Source organism: Grus americana, chromosome 3 (assembly GCF_028858705.1).
Source record: "Grus americana isolate bGruAme1 chromosome 3, bGruAme1.mat, whole genome shotgun sequence".
In the NCBI taxonomy this organism is placed as follows: domain Eukaryota; kingdom Metazoa; phylum Chordata; class Aves; order Gruiformes; family Gruidae; genus Grus; species Grus americana.
Window position 1 is genome coordinate 32,183,281 of NC_072854.1, and position 25,120 is coordinate 32,208,400.

The following is a 25,120-nucleotide window of genomic DNA, read 5'->3' on the forward strand; positions in this document are numbered from 1 at the left end:
TCGAGTACTGTGTTCACTTTTGGGCCCCTCAGTACAAGAAAGACATTGAGGTGCTGGAGTGTGTCCAAAGAAGGGCAACGAAGCTGGTGAAAGGGTCTAGAGAGCAAGTCTTATGAGGAGTGGCTGAGGGAACTGGGGTTGTTTAGCCTGGAGAAGAGGAGGCTGAGGGGAGACCTTATCACTCTCTACAACTACCTGAAAGGAGGTTGTAGCCAGGTGGGTGTTGGTCGCTTCTCCCAAGTAACAAGTGATAGGACAAGAGGAAATGGTCTCAAGTTGCACTGGGGGAGGTTTAGATTGGATATTAGGAAAAATTTCTTCACCGAAAGGTTTTTCAATCATTGGAACAGGCTGCCCAGGGAAGTGGTTGAGTCACCATCATTAGTATTTAAAAGATGCATAGATGTGGCACTTAGGGACATGGTTTAGTAGTAGACTTGGCAGTGCTAGGTTAATGGTTGAACTCAATGATCTTAAAGGTCTTTTCCAACCCAAATGATTCTATGATTCTATGATTCTATTTTTTTGTCATTGAAAATCTGTCCATTGCAAAACACTCCTGAGATGCAAGCCCTTACTTCTTTGTCCCACAGCCTCTGAAAGTCCATCTACAATTTCATGACAGTTTACTCTAGAAATTAGTATTTAATCTAGAATTCAGTATTATCTGACCAGTATACTGTATCCCTGTATTCTGACAGCGTCCGCCATTCCTGAGACAAAGGTACTGTATTGTGCAAATCAGTTTAAAAATAAATAATAATTAAAAAGCAAATAAAGAATAATAAGCAGTATGTTCCTTTATGAATTTATATTTTTAATTTAAAGAAGGAAAATATAAACTGTTTTATAGTTGAGGACTTGAGAGTCACAAAAAGCCAATAAAATATACCAGTTTTGACATGGAATTATATTTCTACTTTTTGCTACGTCCTTTGCATTCTCTTTGTTTTGTTTGTTCTTTGTTTCATTTATTCTGTATTGTGGTCTTTAAATGCTCTTTGTGTTTTCAGTGCGTGGTCAGAACTTCATAAGAATAAAATTAGCACCCATTTAATTTATCTCCTTAGGTTTATCTCAGAGCTAAATCAAGGGCAAGATTTTTTTTTAATCTCCAATGAAATTTATTATTTAAATTGTTTTCTACTACCTTTCGTTTCTACTTCATGACATAATCCAGCTGAGTGGATTTTAGCCCTATTCATTTTGCTATCACCAGTACAGATTTCATTCTTCATGTTCATTTTTCAGTAGCTTTGATTCTTGTACTATTTATCAGAACCCAGAGACAGGCAACTAGTTTGTTGAGGGAAAAAGAACCTGTTTCAGGGCAAGAACACAAATCAGGTGTCCTTACTTAACCCTCTTTGTCTTTGTGCTGAAGATCTTTTCATACTGCTATTAAAAAAACACTTTTATATTAAAAACCAACCAAACAAACAAACAAAACAAAACAAAAAAAAAACCCAAACCAAAAAAACCCCAACCAAACCCAAACCGTTACATCAAACAAACAACAACCAGATGCTCTAAAAATAATGATAAATGATTATTTTGAGTTTGCATTTATGACCTACTTTTTGTAGGTCATAAAAATGGATAAATGTTGTCTATATAATTTGTCTTTATTACATTAAAATATTAATAACTGGAATAAGTAGCTTTGAATTGAAGTTTTTTATATTTCTCAGCTGTGCTTCAGTTCCTCATTCAGAGTGGGTGTCTTTCTTACAAAAATGGAAGAAGGAAATAATTTGATACCTGATGTGAGCTCTTGCTTTCAATAATATATTGTTTATTAAAAAGCGATGAATGTTCTTACTTAGATATTCAAGGCAACTAAACACTTGAGGCTCAATTAAAGCTCATGAAATTGTACATTCTGAAGACAGAAAAATCTCCCTTCCCCCACTTGTAATTAGAATTAAATATGGGGAGCTGAGAACAACAGCAATGGGAGGAAGAGGAGGTTAGAGTAACAGAGTTGACTTAATTTCAGAAGCTTGAAGAAAGAGCAAATAAATTAGGCTGTTAAAATTCATTTTGTTGCAAGTTGACAGGTGCTCAGCACAGGTAATTAATTCAGTGAGTTTTAATAAACTAGAATTAGAAGCAAATAAGAAACATCTCCTCCTAAAGCAATGGGGAAGATGTGTACCACTATCTCTTGGTGCAGACAGGTTGACACACTGCGGTTTTCTGTGAGTGATGGGCCAAAATGTTTTAGTGATGCTGCTGCATGTGCAGCAAGGTGAGGGGAGGTGGCGGTCCCTTGGCAAGGGAGAAGAGGGAGAAGGAGAGATTGTGAGTAGTCCATGACCTGGTGAGAAAGAAAAAAATGCTAATAAAGTACTTGCTAAAATTATGGCTCCCTGGCTAGAGATGCTCAATGCCCCATTTAATAACAGCCTTTGGTGAAAATGAATTTTTGTTCGTATTTGGAAATAGACTTCCCAGATATAGTGATTTCCCAAACAGGACAGTATTGTTTGTTGATTTGTTTATCAAAGGGGAAGAATACAGAAGTACATTAAAGCCAGATTTCCAGTGGGGTATTGGTCAACCGTGCTGAGCCCGTGGCTGGTGTAGCTGGGAGAGGGGAGTTTCATTTGCCGGGACTGCTCTTCTGGCTGGGGGAGGAGGGAGGCTGAGTTCACTTCAAGCTCTGCCTGCACATGATTCTGTCATCACAATCCCACAGCGGTTGTTAGGTAGTGTTTTGAGGTTGATTTGCATCTTTCTGATGGTATGTGATGCAAATACACGGTTATATCAGTGATCGAGACTTACCACTGGTGTTTATTAAAGGCCCTGTCTACCATTCAGAAGAGTTAGTTATAATCAGTAGTCATATATTCCAGCCAGAACGCAGATCGCTTCTAATAAAACTTGCTTCTGTCTTCTCATTTTGTGATCAACATGATCATTAACATTTCCATCACAGTTCTTTCTTCCACAACAGCCGTGTCCACATTTGTATCAGATTATCTTCATCTATCTTTCTTTCAATGCAGAGGATAAATTATGAACTAAATACTACAGTCTATACTCAGTCAGCCATAAGAGTTAGCAATGATTTCACCAAAAAGATCAGGATTTGTGTGTATTTACATTATTTATAAGGGAAATAGTATATTCACATTTTTTTCAGGGTAATACTCTGTTTTACATATGTCTTTTCTCCCTAAAAGATATTGTACTATTCCTCAAAAGTAATTTTATTGTCAAATTCTAATTCCAACAGATCATGCTAGCTTTTACAAAAGCATTTATAAGCAAGCAAATTAAAGCTGCATAGTGGGAATTCATAACATATGAGCCAGCAAGTAAAAGAAAGGACGTTTCTGTATTTTCTATTATATTTATTGTGCTTTCCACTGAATAGCTTTCATTTTATATACAGGAAATACTACTATCAGTTAGGCTTTAACAGGGTAGATTTTATGAATCCACATACTTTAGGGACATTCCCACAGCCTCCTCCAAGAGAAACTGATGCGTTATGGTCTAGACCAGTGATCCATGCGGTAGGTGGGGATCTGGCTGACAGACCACACCCAGAGGGTGATGGTAAATAGCTCTTTTTCCATCTGGCAACCTGTCACCAGTGGGGTCTCCCAGGGATTGATATTGGGTCCAACACCATTTAATATCTTCATAAGTGATCTGGATGATTGGATCAAGTGCACCCTGATGAAGTTTGCGGATGATACCAAACTGAGTGGGGAAGTAGATGCTTCGTAAGGAAGAGCCACCCTGCAGGAAGACCTCGATAGGCTGGTAGAGTGGGCTAACAAGAACCTTATGAAGTTCATCAAGGACAAGTGTAAGGTTCTTGCACCTGGGAAAACATAACCCAGGAGTGCAGCATGGACTGGGGTCCACATGGCTGGAGAACAGCTCTGTGGAAAGGGACAACAAGCTCAATATGAGCGAACAGTGCTACAGTGACAAAGCAAGCCAACCAGATGCTGGGTTGCATCAACAAGGGCGTCACCAGCAGAGTTAAAGTCATTATCCCACTCTACTCAGCACTTGTCAGGCCACACCTGGAATACTGTGTTCAGTTTTGGTCCCCACTGTACAAAAGAGATGTGGACAGACTGGAGAGGGTCCCGAGAAGGGCCACCAGGATGATCAAAGGACTGGGAAGCCTGCCATATGAGGAAAGGTTGAGAGAACTGAGTTTGTTCAGCCTTGAGAAAAGAAGGCCTAGAGGAGACCTCATCACCATGTTCCAGTACTTAAAGGGTGGTTACAAAGAAGATGGAGACTCCCTTTTTACAAGGTGTCACATGGAAAAGACGAGGGGTAACGGGTGCAAGTTACTCCTGGGGAGATTACGATTGAGTACAAGAGGAAAATTTTTCCCAGTGAGAACAATCAGCCATTGGAACAATCTGCCCAGGGAAGTGGTGGATTCCCCAACACTGGACAATTTTAAGCTGCAGCTGGACGGGGTGCTGGGCCATCTCATCTAGATGGTGCTTTTGCCGAGAGAGGTTGGACCAGATGATCCCTTCCAACCTGGTATTCTCTGATTTTCTGATTCTATGATCTAAACATAAGAATTAATCAGAAAAACTAGGATGGAATGACTAATGCATTTTCAAGATCTGCTGTATTTTTCTACATTCTTTGCTTTTTAAAAATAAACAATAGTTCTCTTGTATATATTCATATATTCATTGTATAAATCATGAAGTTTTGACTTAGTGTACAACTTTTTGAAAGTTCAGAGGTTCAGAGGTTGATATCAGCTCTCAGCTATGTATTTGAGATAACTATTGGAGCAAACCAGCACAATTAATTTCAGATAAGAATCTGGGAAAATGAACACAATAGAAAATTCAAAACAAAAAGACCTGAAAGTAATTAGGAATACAAAATGAACTAAAAAACCTGTGCGGTGTCATATATATCTTTTCTTTTCCAAATTTTTGTAGCTACCAGCCTTGATTCAACAATATATGCAAGCATCTATATATAATTAGCCACTTGCATATTTTCTCCCTAAATAGTTTGCTTAACTGGTTTTTTAGTAACAAAAAATTGACTAGCCTTTTATTATGTGCATGTAGGGTAGCCATCAGATTTCTATGCTGCATAAAGAAATAATCATACAAATAACATCTACATTTCTCAACTACGATCTTGCACTGTTAATATTTGGTGTGTGAATTTTTTTTTTCTTAACCTTGATATAATTTTGACACTTCAAATTGTGATAAGGATAAATTGTGAAAAGGATAAATTGTGAAAAGGATAAATTGTGAAAAGGATAAATTGTGATAAGGATATTCTCAACTTTACTGGTGTGGTTTTGGTTCTGGGATACAATGCACACTATATTTTATAGCCTGCAACTGGCATTTGAAGCAGCACAGTGGAGGGTAGATCATCATTTATGCCAAGAAGCTCATTTATGTAAGCTACAATGTCAAGTTTAATTAAGGGCTACAGTGACAAAAGAAAGCCGATTGCATGTGCTCAAAATACTTTTCATATGACAAATGACTGACACCCATAAAAAACAATATCCAGGGTAATTATTAAGGTTATGATACTTAAACCTGACTAAAAAGATCTCAGGCAGTATATTCCAATAGGTTAACATTCTATAAGATTTAAATCAAAAAATGAAATTAATCAAACAATCTATTGTCTTAAATTCAGATTTGCAGTCAGGGTCTTTCTGCATGGAGGGAAAGAAAATATAAATGGCAATTAGGAGCATTTGTATCCCCACATTTTCTGTATTCAGCTCTGTGAGATTTTATAATCAGTAGGTTTGTAACTTGCTTACCACAATGGCTTTATGATGATCCCTGGTCAAAGTAAATGTATAGAGAAAAATCTGGTGGCATGATTTATTTTGTGTTCTTTGTCCCTGCTCTGCACACTCAGTGTTTGGGGAAACAGTCAAAACCTCTTCTGCCTAATCCACATCAACATCTTTCTTTCTCTGTGGCAACCATATCATAAAGGGGCAGTTGATGTTAAGAATAAAGGTCAAGATGATAGAACATGACAACTCTTTGAATTGAAAAGAGAAATGAGTGTCCCTAAGTATTCAGCATGAGCTTCTCTTTGCTCCCTGCAGGGCATCTGCACCACAACCACCGCATTTTTACACTTCTTCTTCTTAGCTTCATTCTGTTGGGTTTTGACAGAAGCGTGGCAGTCGTATATGGCTGTTACTGGAAAAATTAGGACACGGCTCATAAGGAAACGTTTCCTGTGCCTTGGATGGGGTAAGTCCGTAAAATTCATTTCGTCAGAATCATTGGAATGAAACGTTTAATGCCATGACAATGCCAAGAATATCATCATTATTTTCTTCAGTAAACCTGAAAGATAGTAGACAGCATGGTACTAAAAAGACTAGGTTAGGAACCTTTCCACTTTATCTCAAACTCAAGCTATGCTGTTGTACACTTTAGCATTCTTTTATAAATATGTTTTAACAAAATTTTACAAGATTTTCAGCAAAGTAATAATATCAAGAAATCAAAATAAAACAAGAAAAAACATTCATGAATATTCATGAAACCTCTTCCTAGTTCACTTTACAACCTGTCAAGTGTACTAGTAATTTAGCTACATCAAAGTGGTGCACCGTGGGCAGAAAACAGTGTCCTCCTCCCTGCCAGTGCTTCAGAAAAACAAATCCTGCAATAGCACTGTGCTTCATTAAATGATTCATTCCATGTAAAATTAGCTTGCCCTGTCATTTTTTGTCCGGGCAGAACAGCAATATTTTGCTCAGCATCTAACGGTTATTACTGTTTTGGTTTTTTTTCAGGTTTACCAGCATTGGTGGTTGCAATATCAATAGGCTTTACCAAGACAAAAGGATATGGAACAGCCCACTAGTAAGTCAATCTGAAATGATAAATTATGTTTTTAATTAACGAGACTGTCATACCCATCAGGAATTGCATAGCATAGTCTAAAAGCCCTACAGGTATCCATTCACACTTGGAACTGCCCTAAGAGTCACAGAGTGGGCCACAAAAGAACAAAAAGAAAACCATATGTCAGTCTTGGACTGAGCTCAGCAAAGCACCAGGGATCCTGGATTTCTTGTGAGGATTTGAAGTAGCAAGCCTTTTAGAAACACTGACGTTTAGGTCCACTTAGACACCTAACATTAATATGCATTTACCAAAGAGAACCTTACTGTTATGGTTAGCTTTTGCCAACGTCTAAACATGTCTAAAACTGTACTGGCAAGCGTCTCTTTGGCACCCCAGTTTCTGCCCACCTAGCATGTACCTCGGCTTTAATGCCCCGAGCTGCTTGGAACCAAAGCCTCGCAGAAATCTCAAAATAGCTCTTCCATCCATCCCCTCTGTCCTGGAGTGCCTGGTCCAGCCCATTTCCTGGGCAAGGAGAGACAGCTCAGGAGATCTGCGTACTTCATTTGCATTTTATTAATACAGTTCCTGTTTAGCCACTTGTCGGGTTACAGTGTGTGTTTAGCGCCCTGGAAAATTCACCCCCCAGTGAGACTGTCCTTCGGTTGTCTCCTGCTGAAGAAGGAGCTTCGGCTGAGCCTCCCTCCTGCCAGCGGACTGCTCCAACATCGAGATGTTATGTATGCGAGAGTGCTTTTCCTTTGGTTGTCCTGTTTGGAGCTCTCCTCACGTTGCCTGAGAAATTAAGTATGCATCTGGACAGAAAGAGAGGAAATATGAGTCTCTAGCCTGGTAATGAGGGCATTCATCAGAGATGAGGATGAGTTAGGTCAAGTCCTTGCTTCAATGAATATTTAATTATTCTCCTTCACATCATCACTGAGTGAGATCAGGATTCCCCCTCCCTGCCCTGTGTGTCCCACCCTCTTGGCACATGGCGGGGGAGGCTTCAAGCCCTCTCTCCAGCTGTGGGTGGGTAAGGATTCTCCTGAATATTGGCTCTAATCACTGAGGTCTTTAAATTGTGACAACAGGCGTCTTGCATTTTTTTAATGAGAAATGGCTTACCTAACTGAAGTGCTTAACTGTTGGACAGCACTTACAGCTGCCAATCATCAGTGAAACAACGATCTTAGTCATCTTTTGAGAGTTATATTGAGGACCTGCTCCTCTGACATTTTTTCTAACTAATACGTGCTCATCTTGCTGGCTTTTTTATTATTTAGTCCTTGAACCAGGACTGGAGATGCCTTTAGGCTGTGAGAATTACAAATCACAAGATTATGATGTCCAGACCCCACTGGGGATGTACCTCTGTCCCTTGCAGGATCAATCCCTTTCCATTTACTCTCTTGAAATTATTCATGTGTGACTACTTGCTTTAGTTAGTGTTGCTTCCTGCTTCCTTCCTGGGCTGAATGCATTTTTAAAAGAGGATATACTGAAATATTCAGACAAAGCAACAAATCATTCATTAAGGATAACCTGGAAAGTAGAAAAGAGCAGGTCTCTGTACACGTAACAGCTCCTCTCCCAGGATCCAAATTCAGCTGACACGGTACCATGGGACAAAAGCACAAAAGGAGATGTACAAGGGACAAACAGAACCATAACGCAGCTTTCTTACCCTGTTTGCAAATACATTTCCTTGGCATTTGACATCAGAATTACATAAGGAAAACAGGGAATGCAAGGAATGCAGATTCCTCCTCCATCACCAGTTGATGTAGTGTCCCACTCTAGAAGCCAGCAAAGAATTGTGTCCCATAACAACTGTTGGGTGGTGTAAAAGCAGAGCTCCTGTCCCGCTCCTCCTCCCATATCTAAAGCACATGTGTAAGTTTTTTAGCTGCTTACGCTATGTTTGGCCTGTTTGGCTGCAATCGGTTACACACATGCTGCCATCAGAAATGCGTCCTGTGGCAAAGTATTCCTGGTCTGTAAGATGCTATTTTTGAAAATGACAGTTTCAAATGGAGAAAATTAAGAGTGAAAATGAAGGAATTTATTCCAGTCTCATAGTCCCACACATGAAGAGATTGATAGAAATGGAGAAGGCCCAAGGATCTTTGAAGCAGATCTCAGTTTCCTGGAGTATACAACTGATGGGGGTGGCTTGAATTGTTCACACTTGAACCAATTCTGCGATCAACAGTCCCTCATTTCTACCTTTTTCTTTCGGTCCTAATTATTAGACAGTTATATTACTGTACATTTAAAACTACATATAAAAATATTTCACACAGACACTTGTAGTGATATAAATATAGAAGATGAAGGGATTTCCTAAAAATAATAAAAAACCACAGTGACAAGGTTTTAGATATTTCGGGATATCTGAAAAAGATTTGTGTGTCAGAAAGCTTGATTGTTTTTTCCAACTGTTTCTGTGAGTCTAATAAATATTGTTGCTACCTCTCTTCAGAGGTTCAGAGCTATGAAAGCACTACTATTACAAGTTATAGTCAATAAACCTGCGTGACCTACTGATGTTTACATACAGTGCTATATATTAATAAGCAGTGCAGATAACTTCCAGGAATTCATTACATCAGCAAAAATTAAAATTCTGTCATAGTCATGCTCTCCTAAGAGAAAGAACCATTCTCCTGGAGAGCATCAAACAACTCACAAAATGTACAGGAGCAAATCTACAGATACTTCATCAATCAGCAGAATTTTATGACCATGTAACATGGTCCCATAAAACCACCAGTGGATGCTCTTAATACTAATCAATTTATATCACTTTCTGCCATGTGGGGATCAGGGAGAAAGAAGACAGCACAGGAGAACAAAATAAAAACAACTATAAAGCATAGAAGAAAGCTATCAGAGAGAAGAAAAAGACGAGAAGAAGGAAAAAATAGTAAAAAAATTGTAACAATTGCCTTATGGTATAAGAAGGCACCTGATAATCTGTCTTCAGAAAGTCTTCAACAGAAAAAAATTGGGGGAAAGCACATTTCAGAGTCATCAACTGACAGATATTGAATACATTACAATAATCACATCACACATTGTTGAAAATCCAGATTGTTGAAAATTCAGATTGTATAAAGATGACAACCTCTACATTTTTTCCAGCTCTGCCTCTAAAATCACTCTTTTTGAACAGCCTTTTTACTTGAGGGCATGGGAAAGGAATAATTCTCCCTTGGTCTTAAAGTTTTTTGTGGTGTAAACTGGTTTTATTTAGAAAACAACCTTCTTGACCCTTTTTTTCAGCACAGGTAACTGAAATTATGTTTCAAATACAGTACGCCAATAATTTTTATGAACTGATGTCTCTGTCTCCCAATAAACATGAAAATTTTAATTACATATCTTAGTTATGCAGAGTGGTCATCTTCACTGAGTTCAAAAGTTCATACTGGTAGGCAAATGCACTGTGACTACATTCCTCCCACGCAGAAGCCCATGTTCTCAATCTCTCACAATAAATAACCTAGCTTTTGGAAAAATAGCAAGAAAAATTGTGGAAAATTTTGAAAGCTTTTTTTTTTTTTTTTGACATTACAGAAATAAATTGGACATTATTGTTGTAGTTGTTTTTTGAGGCAGGATGTAGAACAGCCTGACATGTATTACCTTTTTAACAGTGAAGCAGATATGAACTATTTGCATCAATTTATCATTCCAGAATTTAGCACGCTGATGCAGTTGAGTTCGTGTGGCAGATTTCACATAGCTTCATTGCAACGGGAAACACACTTATTCTTTGCAGTTAAAATTCCAGCCGTAACAGACCGTTAATTTTATGATGTGCTTGCTTTTCATTTACTTGGTTTTCAAAAGTACAAAAACAGTACTGGAAAATAAAGAAGATACGTATGATTCTGATGTGAATGTTTCTGGATGTGAGATCCAAGTAAATTACTTGAATGCATATACTTGAGTTTTCTTATATGTAGGTGTGATCATGCATTCAAATAAACATGCAGTTCTTTGAATGTGTAATCACTGGGAAAATAGCACAGCTGCATTTACTTCAGCGTGTGAAGATCCTGATCTTTTGCAGATATGGAAAGCTTTACATCATGGTGTATCAAATATTTAGAATTTGATTCTGTAAGTGCTCTGTGTTTGGAAATCTGATGGTTTTCAGTGAAAACCCTGATGCAATATGACAAACTCTGCAAGATTAGTAGCTCACAGGAAAATACAGTTTTCAGATGCTTTAAAACATACATTTAAATTGTTTGCAAAATATTCCAGAGAATACAGAACAGTTAGATCATATATGATTTTTCTTTAATGAGACTATTGTCTGTCAGACCAAGGTCTAATAGCAATTACTAAATGACATAAGAGAAGCTTTGTAGAAACCTGCTTTTTTCTGAAGTACTATATTAAAGGTACTTGATCTTGAATTGCTTTAAGTTTAGAACCGTCAGACATTGTAAGCTGGAAATGGTTCTAGATAACCGACCTGGCATGTCCTGTTCAGTTAACTCATCATACCTGGTTAGAGGAGAGTCAATAAAGATTTGCAAACCTATTTTCTATTGTGCTTTTAATATATTTTAGGCATTTCAGTATATGCATAATTCACAATAAAACTTTTGGAACATTGACAATTGATAATGGAAATAACTTTCAACTGTCTACATCATCATATCAGCAAAGTAATTCTTTTTCATGCATGCGTATGAATCTCTATATGTAGGACTGAACATTCACTGGAAGAATCTCATGCTGTAGTAATTATTAATGCTTTCTTGGCAATGCGTTATACTTACTTTTAATTTGTGTTAGTTCTTCTCTAATGTTCTTTCCAGCTGTTGGCTGTCTCTTGAAGGAGGACTACTTTATGCTTTCGTTGGACCTGCAGCTGCTGTTGTCTTGGTAAACATTAAGATAATTTCCAGTATTTTCATATGAAATGATGGAATGTGCTGTTTAAATTATTAAAGCTTAGCTATACAGTAGCATTACATTTTGCTGTAAATACTGAGCTCAGTACTGTTTAAGATACCTTCCGTATTTTGAGTGCATGATTTATTTAATTGTATCACTTCTTTATACCAGTTATCTCTCCATGTTTACACAGTAAGCTGTGAAAGAATAATGTAATGAAAGAATACTGAATAGCGGCACAGAAAACTTGTTACAGGCATCACCGAGTTATTATCAGTAGCATCTACGCAGTTGGCACTGCCTTATGAAGTTCAGTGACAGTCTTGATAGAGTGCTGCTTGGCAGCGTATCGCTGTGCCAGCAAAAGCAACAGGAGGAGTGGAACCAGCCAGCAAGTTCTCCATGGCTACTGCTTTTGAAGGCAAAGAAAAAATCATCATAGCTGGCAAATGTTACTCATTTGTGTATTAATCTTTCACATCTCTGGAAATGTATTTAGGTGTAGGATTCGCTTTGCCTAATTGTCGACATCTGCAATGTAGATTTCTGCATTTAAGCTAGTTATCCCCACCATATTTCATTGTCAGTGGAGAAAAATACGCACTTTTAGGGCTCAAAGCATCAGAAGTATTTCAGATGTCTACTTTAGGGTAAGATGAATTACATCCTACATGTGCCATCGGCTATCAGTCATCTGCTCTGCAGTTTGTATGGATTTTTTACAATAATGTGTTTAGCATTTTTCCCTTACAGATTTTGAATCTAATTCTTCTTTCCACTCCACCAATTTTATACTAGGATAGCTCTATCAACACCAGTTATTTCCCTTGCAAAAGGGAATCGGTCTTAGTAGTCATCAAAGATGTAGCCATTTAGCTACATAAATTTTCCTGAAATGGATGTTTACTACTCCCATAGAGTTTGTCTCATCATTGCCTGGAGTCAAGCCAGGATCCTTTTGTACAACTCACAGTCCCTGCCGTGGCAGAGGAGCCAAGAATGTTTACAAAAAAGCCAGTCATAATTTTCACATGGAACTGTATGTTCTCTGTGTAATTGGCAAGCTTTGTTCAGAGATGTTTGAAGTTCACAGCCGCAGTTTGCCCTACCGTTAGCGAGTAGCTGTGGAAGGAGCTGTTCCGTGCAGCCACTTAAGCCTAAGTGTACGGAGCAGAAGAATTATGTAACATCAGCTGAAAAATGTAAATGCTGAAAATAAAGTGGTAATAACAAAAGCTGGAAAAGAGTTGGCAGGACAGACTGGCAACAATTAGGAATTTTGGCACAGGTCTGGAAAAATCTATTTGAAAGGAAAAAAGGATTACCCTTTTCTAATAAAAAAAAACCCAAAATAAGGAACATTTATTTAATAGATTCAAAGCTTGGTATTACCTCTTTGCAGGCCATGCAGAGACAGGTCCATAGAGTTCAGTTCAATAATACAAATGGGTAATAACAGTCATTAAGTTGTCCATTAAATGCCATTAGTATGTCCACTGAGTGCCAAAGTCTGACTGCTGAAACACTTGAATTTTTTTTTAGGTTAGGTCGTCAACCCATGTATGTGATCATAACACCATTTACTTTAATGGAGCTAAACAGACACCCCAGGCACTCCTCTGGCCCACAAAAAAAAAAAAAAATATGGAAATTGCATTCAAACAAGGCTCAAGACTGGCATTTTGGTGAATGACATAGACAGTGACTAATGTGCAGGAGGATATGGAAAACCACAAGCTGGTTCTTCATCAGTGGGAAGACCCACATGGCCGTAAATGCTTAGAAAGGAGCACAGTTACGGTCATCCCGTGCCCTGGCCAGCTCTTCCCTGTGCGCACAACTCAAATGCAGTGGTTTTCCTGGAATAGGATGTATCATTGCAATTAAAACTGAGGAAATATTAAAGCTGTAGTACTCAAGCTTCTGGCCAGCAGACATGTACGCATACAACTTGATACCAGTCATAAATCAAGATTCAAAAATAAGCCTGTTGCGGTGTGCGTATGCATTTCCCATTTGAGAATACACACTTTTGGTGTGCTCGGGGACAGCGTTACACGATTTGTGATGGAATACTCAGAAATGTAAAAGGAGGCATTTTGCAGGCCTGTAAGAGCCTTTTTCTGAAGTTACAGGATAAAGTATTTTCATTCAGGCACTGAAAGATCAACTGTTTGTTTTCTGTTTGACAGGTCAACATGGTGATTGGCATTTTGGTATTTAATAAACTTGTTTCCAGAGATGGAATCCTAGATAAAAAGCTCAAACACAGAGCGGGGTAAGCAACAATTGGGTTATTTTAAAGCATATTAAAATTGTATCACCAATTTTCAATTACAGAGATTCACCAAAAATGCTTTTGATTGTGCTTTGAACTTTTATATCAGTGTAACAGTGTGTCTAACAGATTCCATTCATCTCAAAAGCTGCTGTTGCATTATCCTGAGGGATGCAACTAAACGAACTAAACATAATAAAACACAAGTACAACAGTATTAAGTTAATAATAATGAGGATTAACCAAATCTGAGCAGAGATTTCACAAGAATGTCACACGTAAAGTTGTTGCAGTTAGGAAAACAGTCTTATGAACTGTGTGTACTGAAGAAACTGGGGTTTTTTGTCTAGCTGTCAACTTTAATTACTATGGTGGGAAATGTTACTTATTTCTATAAACTGTTATAAACTGTATTTTACAGCAATATATGCCTTACTGAGGTCAATGTTATGCTGCCATTCTAACTATGTGAAGAATTTGCCTTTGTTCTTACATTCATATCTACATATACCTATGTTCCAAATTAGTGTAACAGAATTTCAAAGTAAAAAAAAAAGTGTTTCAAAAGTAAAAAAAAAGAAAAAAGGTAAATGGAAATTCTGTGTTGTTGATTATTTACTTGCATTTACATTCAAATTCTGTTTGTTACCACGAGAAGAAAGGATTATGCCAGTGGTGGTATCAGAAACTGTTTTTCAGTGTATGACAATGATTTGAAGTACTGCAGCAGCAAACCTAGATTCATTGCACATTGGAGAAAAATATTTCACAAGTGCATCTTCACCTTCTTAATGCTTATGAAAGTATATTTGAAGTTTTTTACAGTTTTTACATTTTTTACAGCTACATGTTCTAGTATTGTCTTTTGGGCCAGCTTGTAGTTAACACCAACAATATCTGCATTTCTAGAAATGACAAGCAATGATATGTTTATTTTACTGTGTATTACTGCTATGGGTAAATTTATTACAGCTTCACTTTGAATTATTTTACCATTTCAGTAACAGTAGCATTCCTAATAAGTTCAATTCATTGGTAAGATGAGCAAATTTATGATAAATACTTCAGCTGGTGTGATTTGCATTTAATATTAATTCAATTAAATCTTTCTCATTTTCAGCTCTTTCACCATTATTCTGACAAATATGTACCAAAAGCTTTCATTTTGTTTTTTCTCTTTTCCTCTTTTTTGATTAGAAAGTATTAATTTCTTAACTTTCCTTTTGTCTACATTGCTCCATCAACATTCTTAACTGTGTAATAACACTGATGAAATCTAGAATATTAAAAAACTACCCAAATTATTTCAAGAGTCATAATAACTTAGTAATCACCAATTCAAATTCACATCTGCTCTAATTCCAGTGATTTGAGGAGTTGGAGCAGCCACAGATTTGTCTTTGTACATTTTCTAAGGATATCCAAGCTTAGATTTAACTGCATCATTTTTTTTTTCAGCTACTCAATTGTTGACTACAGATATCTATTTGCTTTTAGTATGTTTTCCCGATGAAACAAATAACTTGCTTTCTAACAGTGCACAACTTAGTAAAGAGGTATTTTATTTTAAACTAAATGGATAAAGAACTAGAAATTATTCTGTCAGAAACAATCCAGCTGTTCTGGGAAATCATGTCAATACCATAATCAAGAAACAAATCTTAACTTTTGTGATAGTATGAGATGGTGGCTTGGCAACAGCATTCCTTGATACTACTTGGCAGATGAAGAGTCTTGAGTCATTCTTTGGGGCATAGAAGTCGGTGCAGCGTTTGACCTCCAGTAGAAAGGGGATTGTTCACTCATTTCTCAGATCTCTCCTGCCAGCCATGCTCGGGAAGGCAACTTCATTCTTTCTGGCAAACCTTGGACTTACACCTATCAAAAGTTCAGTTGCAGAAACCATTTATGTAGGATTTAAAGCAGTGAATGGGGCAAAATATACTAATTCCATATGGTTTTTTTCTACCTTAATAAGCATATGGACAATCAACAAGTGTCTTGATGGATATCAATCATTTTCCTGGCATAAGGGGTAGCACACATATATGTGCTGCCAGAAAGATTATATTTGGTCTATATACACATCAAGTTCTGTTATTTGCAAGTACCAGAACAAATCTATAGAGGTAAAGAGAATAATCCAGTCCGATAATGTTGAAGTATTGCCAAGCAAAGATTGAAAGTATTTTCCCAAGCTTAGGTTAAGCTTACCCAAGGCATTTTTTTTTAGTTCATTCATTAATGCAGATCTTTAACTGGTGTATACTGATGGGAATTCACTAAGTTCTTTTCATAGCCCACAATCACCTTATACAGGGTCATGGTTCTCACTGGTTTTTTTTTTATGGAAAAAAATGTATTTTTATGGAAAATATACTGCACTTTTTTATTGAAAGTCATCATTTGGTTTATTGAAATGGAAACCACTGGAGTTCAGTGTTGTTTTGGGCAGCACGTTAAAAATCTTGTGAATGCTGGGTTTGGCAATAAAAAGGAGTTCTGTTGATTGAAATAACAGGGAAAAAATGAGGTGTTGCCTATCTTCACTATGTTGACCACTTTCCAGCTGGGAATAGGTAAAGCACCCTTCCTGTTGCATCCCAGTCAGCTATGGTTTTTCCTGGCTCTGATAGCAGAAAGAGAAGGAATAGCAAAAGTCTTTATTTAGTTGACTCAGGAAGCTGAATGCATGCTGTATGTAAAAGAAAATTTTAAATTCCAGTTTTTGCCCTTTAACTCTTCTGACAGGTGCCGAGGTACAATTGTCCATACAAAATGCTTTGAGCTTAATGCTTGTGTACTGTGTTTTATTAAAATGCAAAACAGGTCACCCTTGTTTTAGTACCAATTGGTATTTATTTCATCAGATTCCATACATTTCAAGCCCTGTATTCAGACCTTCATATGGCAAATCTGACTATACAGTATGCCCAAACTGATTTGATGCTTGAAGAAATTTTGCAGGCTTCTTTCCCTATTAATGCTCTGGAATTGTACATACTTCATACTCCTCCTTTAAGTGTCCTATACTCTTTCTCAAGCAAGTTTAGACACGACAGTCTTTTAACAGGTCTGAATAGAGGGATTTCACTTTGTGTGTCTATCCTAGCACGTGCTTATGTTTACTTCAGTGTACTGAGCAGTTTTGATCACTTGACATTTGGGGCCTTTTTTAGCTTAAATCGAAGAAATAGAGTCTGCATGAAATGAAGCCCCATAGCATTAACATTTAAAGCTAATAATGTAAAGTACAAAGTACAGTTTTGCAACAACATAGAGCATTCATCCTGAGTAAGTCTACTTACTTTTTCTGCATGACGTCATACTTAAAAGCTAAATTTCAGTAGCAACGTTTTTTGGTGACAATTCAATATTTTGTTCTTTTTGTGGGTGTTCTGTTTGTTTGCAGTCAGATGAGTGAGCCTCATAGCGGTTTGACGCTCAAATGTGCCAAGTGTGGAGTAGTTTCAACAACAGCTTTGTCAGCCACCACCGCCAGTAATGCCATGTTAGTCCTGATCATTTACATCTTCTTGTTACAAATCTTATACAGTGCATGTGAGACAATAGTTTGATGATGACAACTGTGTTTGCTAACACTGTATAGAGTGCTGAGCACATTTAAATACTTTTTAACAAAAAAAAAAATTGCAACTGTGTTTATTAACTGAATACAGGATATTCTTTAGAACATAAAGTACCAACACTGTTACATTCTTGTCTGTGATTTTCAAGTTAACTTGATAAAGTGCTATCCTTAAATATGTTTTATTTTAATAGTGAGCTTTTAATAATTTTTTACAATATTACAGTGCTGCTTTTCTCTTTCTTTCAATAGGGCATCCCTTTGGAGTTCCTGTGTGGTGTTGCCACTTCTGGCCCTGACCTGGATGTCTGCAGTTCTGGCCATGACAGACAAAAGATCAATATTATTTCAGATACTTTTTGCAGTATTTGATTCATTACAAGGCTTTGTTATTGTCATGGTCCATTGTATTCTCCGAAGGGAGGTGAGGAATGGCTTCCCAGGTTTCTAAAGGGCTGTGTTCCTGTTAATCTCTCAACTGCTCTTTAATGTTATATACAGTTTGCTCTGTGGAAATACATTTCATAGAAAGAGAAAAGTATTTTATGGTGAGGTGTAGAGGAACAAATGAAAGCGAGAGGGGGAAGATCAGTTAATTCCAGGTGCAGAATATCAGTTTCCGTATAAAACTGTACCCATTTAATTAAAGCTGGCTGTTAATCTATCCCAAGTTCAGTTTATTTTGAAGTGTCAGGCTTTCCCAATTTTGTGAGTATTGGGAAATACTTATATGAATGCCCTTTTCTTGAAGAACAAAAGCTATAGATATTTACAGCCTCTGAAACTGATTCAAACACAAAATTATTTCTGCTTATACTGTCCCTGAAGGAGGACACAAGGAGATGAGGTGTTATGTTGGTGAAGATCTACCCTTTCAGTTCTACAAACTCAAGTTTTAAGGTAACATACTTAAGTTATGGGGACAGCGAGGATGAAGACAGACGAATGCTTTGAGAACAGCAAGGAAAAGCTAGTACCACTTCAGGACTAAAAAAGCAGGAAGGTGTTTCAGGAAAGGTTTATTGTCAGTGCTGAGTGAGGAAACTCACATAGTGGTTTCCCTTTCCACCTTTCACACCCTTTAAACATTGAAACTTGCTATATTCCTGAAAAAGAATTATGAGTGACATATAATTTATTTCAATCTTTCAGTAGTTTACTGCTTTGCATGAACGTTATATCACTATCCTACACGGTATTATCTTATCAAGGAATTAAACGTGATTATCTTATCAGAGAATTAAGTTTACAAATTTAAGGAAAAAACTTATCAATAACTTGCAGAAAATAATACCTTCCATAGTGCTGATTCCATCCCACTTTATTCAAGTTGTTGAGGCTATGAACTTTTTTTTTTCCTTAGTTTATCATCTTTCATAGGGGAAGAGGCTTAGATCCTTTAATACCTTTTCTCTTTTCTTTCCTTTTCTTTTCTTTTTTCTTTTTTCTTTTTTTCTTTTTTCTTTTTTCTTTTTTTTCTTTTTTCTTTTTTCTTTTTTATTCAGGATAAAAATATGTGCAGAATAAGAGATACTACTCCAGACAAATCTATTTTATGTAGAACTGTCTTGCTATCCCCTTATTTTCTACAGCATTTTCCTTCCCCATATAATTTACATCTGTGAAAGAGGGCATTCTCATCTGTAGAACTGAAAGCCACCATTTCACATATTCTTTTAGTAAAATGGTAAGACACTGTAACTATTTTTATTTAAGTTTTTTGGTAGATAGAATGGCAGTTCCATAGTGGTTTTCCTGGCTATGAAATTTGTAAATAATTGTATATACTAATTAGTCTGGAAAGGGCATACCATCTCCCACTTACTGTCCTGAGGATCCATTTTTATTTTAAAATATGTATCTTTAGCTCAAGGTTGCAGATGAAACCTTCAAAAATGAAGCAGTATAAAAAGCATTATCTTTCATAGAATCATTACTGAATCATAGAATACTGCGAGTTGGAAGGGACCCATAAGGGTCATTGAGTCCAACTCCCTGCTCTTCACAGGACTACCTTAACATAAACCATATGACCAAGAGGGTCATCCAGATGCTCCTTGAACTCTTACAGCCTTGGTGCCATGGCCAATTCTCTGGGGAGCCTGTTCCAGTGACCAACCACCCCCTCAGTGAAGAACCTTTTCCTAATGTCCAATCTGAACTTTCCCTGATGCAGCTTCGTTCCATTTCCTCATGTCCTAGTTCCATTTCCTTGTGTCTTTTGTGAGGATGCAGAGAGATTGCAACACATAACTGGTTGTCAGTCATTGATTTCATCAAAAAACAGACCAAAAGCCATGAGAAATTTGAAAGGTAACATAGCGTAGCACTCTATAAAATAAAAAAATTCAGGCATTAAAGCCTGCCTCAGTGTAGTAATGCAGTTCTTTATTTGGAAGAAAAAAATATTTTGACCGCTTAAGATGAAATTGAACAGGCATTTTCCCACAATGCCCCCAGCCTTGAATTCAAGACAGGTTCCCTACTCTAATGACAGCTATTTGCTGTAAATGCTTAATTCCCATGGAACACTTCAATACTGTTGAACATCTCATGGAAGTGTTCTTGTCTGACCCTACTCACAGGCAGGATTGTGGTGATAGAGATGGAATTAGTCTTTTCTATAAGTAAATTCAGTTTTCAAATTGGTATGGTACCTTGACTTGAACCACTTTTAACTCACTGGTTCTAGTGCAAGTAATATGCAAAAATATCTGCTTATAAAGATGTTTATATGGGAATTTACAATCTTATTTGTTTGTGTGTAGGCAATCAGCTAGTTATGGTTTATTTTATTCACTGGTCTTTTAGCAAATCACATATACATATATCATCTAACTGCAAAGAATCATTACTTCATTTAAGTCCTTAAAGGAGTTGTTTCCGCAAGCCAGTCTTGGTATTTATACTTCCTGGTCCTAACATTTAAATTCTAGAAGAAAGACATTTGATAAAACAGCTAATCTATCTATCTAAATGGTATTTTAAAAAATGACTTCATGAGAAGATTTCCCAATGAAATTTCTCCCCAAAAAGCACCTAGATTTGATAAGGTCATCCCTTATCAAAAAGGAGAAGGAGTTTTTTTCTTCAGTCATGACAACTTAGGCAGAAGTAAATGTCCAATTTATTGTACAATCCACTAATCAGTGGCTTGTCTCCAGTCAAGATGATGATAGTGGTGGTGGTGGAAGACAAAGAAGCCTAGGCAGACTGCTGTTTGAACTCTATTTGACAGAAAACATCAAACCTTCTTTAGTCCTCCAGATTTAATTGTAAACTGAGTAAAACACTTGAGGAACTAATTAAGGTGGGTTGTTTTTTTTTTCATATGGGGAAAGAAAATTAGTAGAAAGTTCTTCAAGAACAGCAAAGAAGTAAAAGTTGGTGCACTTGAAACAATTTTTGTTTCAAAAAATGTGTATGGTCTGCACTTACAGGGACCAGTTTACATCAGCAAAGACATAATCGTTTACTGCAATTTTTTACTACACAGAAAGAGACATAACTCCAGTAAGTTATGTTTCAGTCTGGCTCTAGAGAGTCTGGCTTTCTACCTCCAGAGATCCTTAGGTGAGTACAAGCCACGAGAGTGGCCACAACGCACAGTGTGCGGTGCAGTCTTTGCACTCCACAGGGTACCTCCCAGCTGAAAGAACAGGCTGATACTTTCTGTTGTCTGCAAAAGCATTTTGCTCTGCCAGTGCCTGTCAGGGAAACCCTGCCAACACATTTATCACTCTTGATGACAGCTACAAAGCTATCTCAGTGATAGCCTATAGATTGATCTAATATTTATAGCATGCCAGCACAGGCAAAACAATAATTCTGACTGTCAGGAATAAAAATATGGGGTGGAATATATCACCATAACATTCAAACAAAGAAGAGGACAGCCCTGCTTTACTATGCCTTTATTGTTGTTACATTACAGAAAGACACAGACTTTTAAAATTATATATATAAACCTCCCATTTTTCCTCTTAGTTATATTGATATGAACATAAACTATAGAAACATATTTTACTTTCTTTAGTAAGCTATACCAAAGATCTTGTGTGACAAGGGCTGTGTTAGGAAGCCAGGGATGTTCACCAAGACATACAGCTAGAAGAGAACTAAAAGTGATGTGTCGTTCTATTCCTGCCCTCCATCAATTCAGAGTCTTTTGGAAAGACATTAAATCTTTCTATAGTTCCATTTCCTAACTTCTAAGATACATATAATACTTCTTAAGCATGAGACCTCTTATAGACCATTTGGAAATTAGGAGAGGAAAATGCAATATAAGAGTTAGGTATTATTGCTTTATGTTGCCTTCTTAGCCCAGAGACCGTAGTCTGTTTGGGGTTTTTTTGTCCTCTTCTTGCTGCTTAAATACTTAATTGGGCATTGGATGATGGTGAGGTATGTGTCACAGAACAGAGAATGATAGCAGAGCTTAGTGCTGAAGCTTCTCCCTCAGAGCAAAACCGTTTGCCTGACCTGCTTGAACACAAGATGCTCTAAAGCTAATTTTAATCACACTGAGTAACTCCTGGTGATGGGAGGAACCCACATGTATTTTCTCCTTTTGCTATGCTCTGCTGACTAGAGAGCATTTGGATTAAATGCATCGTTGGCGGCTTAAGCCCACATTTCTGTATTGCAGGAGAAAAATAAAGAGTACATGAGTAGAGAGAGGGTAAGTTATAAAAGCTTGGAGTTGGTTACTGTTGCTAAGGAAACCACTTCCCTGGTATCCGCACGTTCATCACATCTGTCTCTCCTGCTCTGCCTGGCTCTAAGGAAATCTTGTAACTTGATGTTAAAAGGGGGGGGGGGGGGGAAACAAAATTATGTTTCAAAGTAAAATGTAAAGACAGCACAGTCTTTACATATTCAAACAACAAGTTTGAACATGCAGTTTAGAAAAATAAGCTGGTATTTAGAAAGCTCAACCTTTTTGTTTCTGACTTGTGTGAGGACACCTAGAAGTTGCAACATATGTCGACATGATGGATACAGCTACATTTGACATTCTGTCAACATGTTCAAATCATATGCTGCTTGCACTTCAGAAACATTGTAAGAAACATGCACATTTAAGAGGATCCTAACATCAAGATTCACCGCTTTAATATAGAAGGTAGTGGAAGTAGGACATGAGATTCCTGAGATCTCTGGAGCTACCTGAACTGGGGCTTCATGAGCACGGAGTCTCAAAACTAAGGAGGCCGACTGCACAGAGTGAGATCACACAGTATGTTCTGAAGTATGTTCTTTGGGGTCAAGCATCAGCATTCAGCACAGCTGGGGATGCTTTTTTTTTTTTTTTTTTTGCAATTCACTGTGCCAGTGCTTATCCAAGAGCATAAAACTCCTAAGTGTGACCTGACTTCAGCATTGATAAAGTGAGAGAAGACTTGGATTAAATTTGCGACAACTGGGAGGTGCCAAATTAAATTAACATCAAACACATGGCAAAACACAGCAAGTGTAGCGCCTAAAATCAGAATCCGAGTCATGACACAGGCCAAGCACACTTTACATTACCACATGCGGGAAGTCTTGGTGTTTTGAAATTAATCCAAACCTTCCCACCTTGCTTAATTCTTCTTTCTGCTTTATATTAGTCTTCCTCCACCTGCAACAGTCACTTATCAAGACTGCACTCTTACCTATTTACGGGTTGAACACTTTAGAATAATCCTTTTAAATTACAAAAATAAATAATTTTTTCTCTACTTCATCTTCCCTTTTGTGAAAGCTCTTAAACAGCTTGCAGTAGAATACAATGTATTGAAAGGGGACAGCTTTTCATCAGCAACATTAATGAATTATCCTCTTCTGGTGTTCACAAAATGTCCCCGAGTAGAATACGATTTTCTCCTTTTTAATTATTCTGAATAAGGCATCAAGTAATTTCGACAGATAATAAATGGAATGTAGATTTTTTGTAGGCATTTCATTGAGAGTACTTTCATATTCAAACGAGAAATGAAACTAGTTTGTTTTGACTGGAGGTCACCCAACTGAGTTCCTGTTTTCCAAGTCACATCTTGCAATCAGGTTTGCATTTCTGGAACCAAAATTCACATTTTAAAGCTTTCCATTCCAAAAGTTGCCTTGCTGGCCTTACTGTGGTACGTGTGAGAAAGCAGCAAAAGGTGTTTGCATCCTACTGTCAGCAAACAGGAACTGCATTGTTCTTTTGAATGTGACTCTCTGTTGAGCCACATCTTTCTGACAAAAGTGTTGCGTTATGATATTTCTTTAGACATATATTCTGCCCAAAATCAAAGTAAACATAGCCTTTCCTATGAAAAAATAATTCCTCAAATACATTTGTGCTTTAGGGACAAGTCTTCAAATTTACTTTATGGATCATATTAGTAAAACAGTAATTTCTGAGAAGGTCCTTTGTTTTTTTAGTTTCAAGAAACCAGACTGTGCAAACAGTCCACTTTTCTTCTTGTGCTCACACTGAAGATATTTATCTGAAGAGTTTTACTCCTAGAAAAGATACCTCAGATTCCCTTTATATGGAGTTAGAGATTATGATTGGAATCAGTAACATCTTTTGAATCAACTTATTCTTTAAAGTGTAATTAGGAGAGCACTATGTATCTGATTATAGTAACTGTTAAGAACTGTATTTCAAGAATCTTACATTTATCAAGCAATGGTTAATATATCTATTAATCCTGCTATCAGAACCGTACCAAACTGAATGAGATGACAAAGCCAAATGCTATCACCCAAACAAGATTTGACTTGAGTACCAAATCATTACTGACTACTAGTTAATTCTGTCCATCTAATTCTGTGGTCTCGATGTGATAGATTGACACTGCAGCAGCCACAAAATGTAGCAAAGGTATGAAATAGCAGAAACAAACATTTATGTTTACTGCTTCTGATTTATTAAGTATGCTAAAGAAAAGTCATGCATTGTATTCCATACAGGTTAATTTAATCTTAAGTAGGAGTAGAGTACATGACGTTACACAAGAATCAGTATAAGATATTGTTTTCACAGGTTCAAGATGCATTCAGATGTCGACTGAGAAATTGCCAGGATCCAATCAATGCAGATTCTTCAAGTTCTTTTCCTAATGGACATGCTCAAATCATGGTTAGCTTTTACTTTCTTCTTTGATTATTAATTTAGTGTTCCTATCCAAAAGAGAAAGCTTACAGTATTGTACGTGGCAAGCATGCACAGCTGAAATGCTAACACAATTTTTTTAAGCGTAAATCTGTTTAGGTCATTATCTGCTTGCTTAAATATCTTAGCAAGTTTTAAATTATTGGTAGGATCATTTAGTGGAGCACAGTGAATTATTGTCTCCAACCAGTGTTCTTTATGACAAAAGTTTCTTACATAAGAGAATGAGGAAATAATCTAATAATATATCATGACTATTTCTACTATTGGTGTGACGAGCACTGATGCATTTGAAAGGCTTCCCTTCATCAGGCCTTGAAAAA

At 37.1% G+C, this 25,120-nt stretch overlaps 1 protein-coding gene across 7 annotated transcripts in view; it reads left to right on the forward strand.

Annotated features, from left to right (window-relative positions):
* The window catches only part of ADGRB3 (adhesion G protein-coupled receptor B3), a 475,142-nt gene that overhangs the window by 423,360 nt on the left and 26,662 nt on the right, over positions 1-25,120 (forward strand). For all 7 annotated transcript variants that reach the window (XM_054821234.1, XM_054821235.1, XM_054821236.1 and 4 more), the window contains 7 exons: positions 6,104-6,254; positions 6,806-6,875; positions 11,702-11,768; positions 13,973-14,058; positions 17,471-17,569; positions 17,900-18,071; positions 24,669-24,764. In XM_054821234.1, coding sequence (XP_054677209.1) covers positions 6,104-6,254; positions 6,806-6,875; positions 11,702-11,768; positions 13,973-14,058; positions 17,471-17,569; positions 17,900-18,071; positions 24,669-24,764 — 741 coding nt within the window. The remainder of the gene's footprint in view (positions 1-6,103; positions 6,255-6,805; positions 6,876-11,701; positions 11,769-13,972; positions 14,059-17,470; positions 17,570-17,899; positions 18,072-24,668; positions 24,765-25,120) is intronic.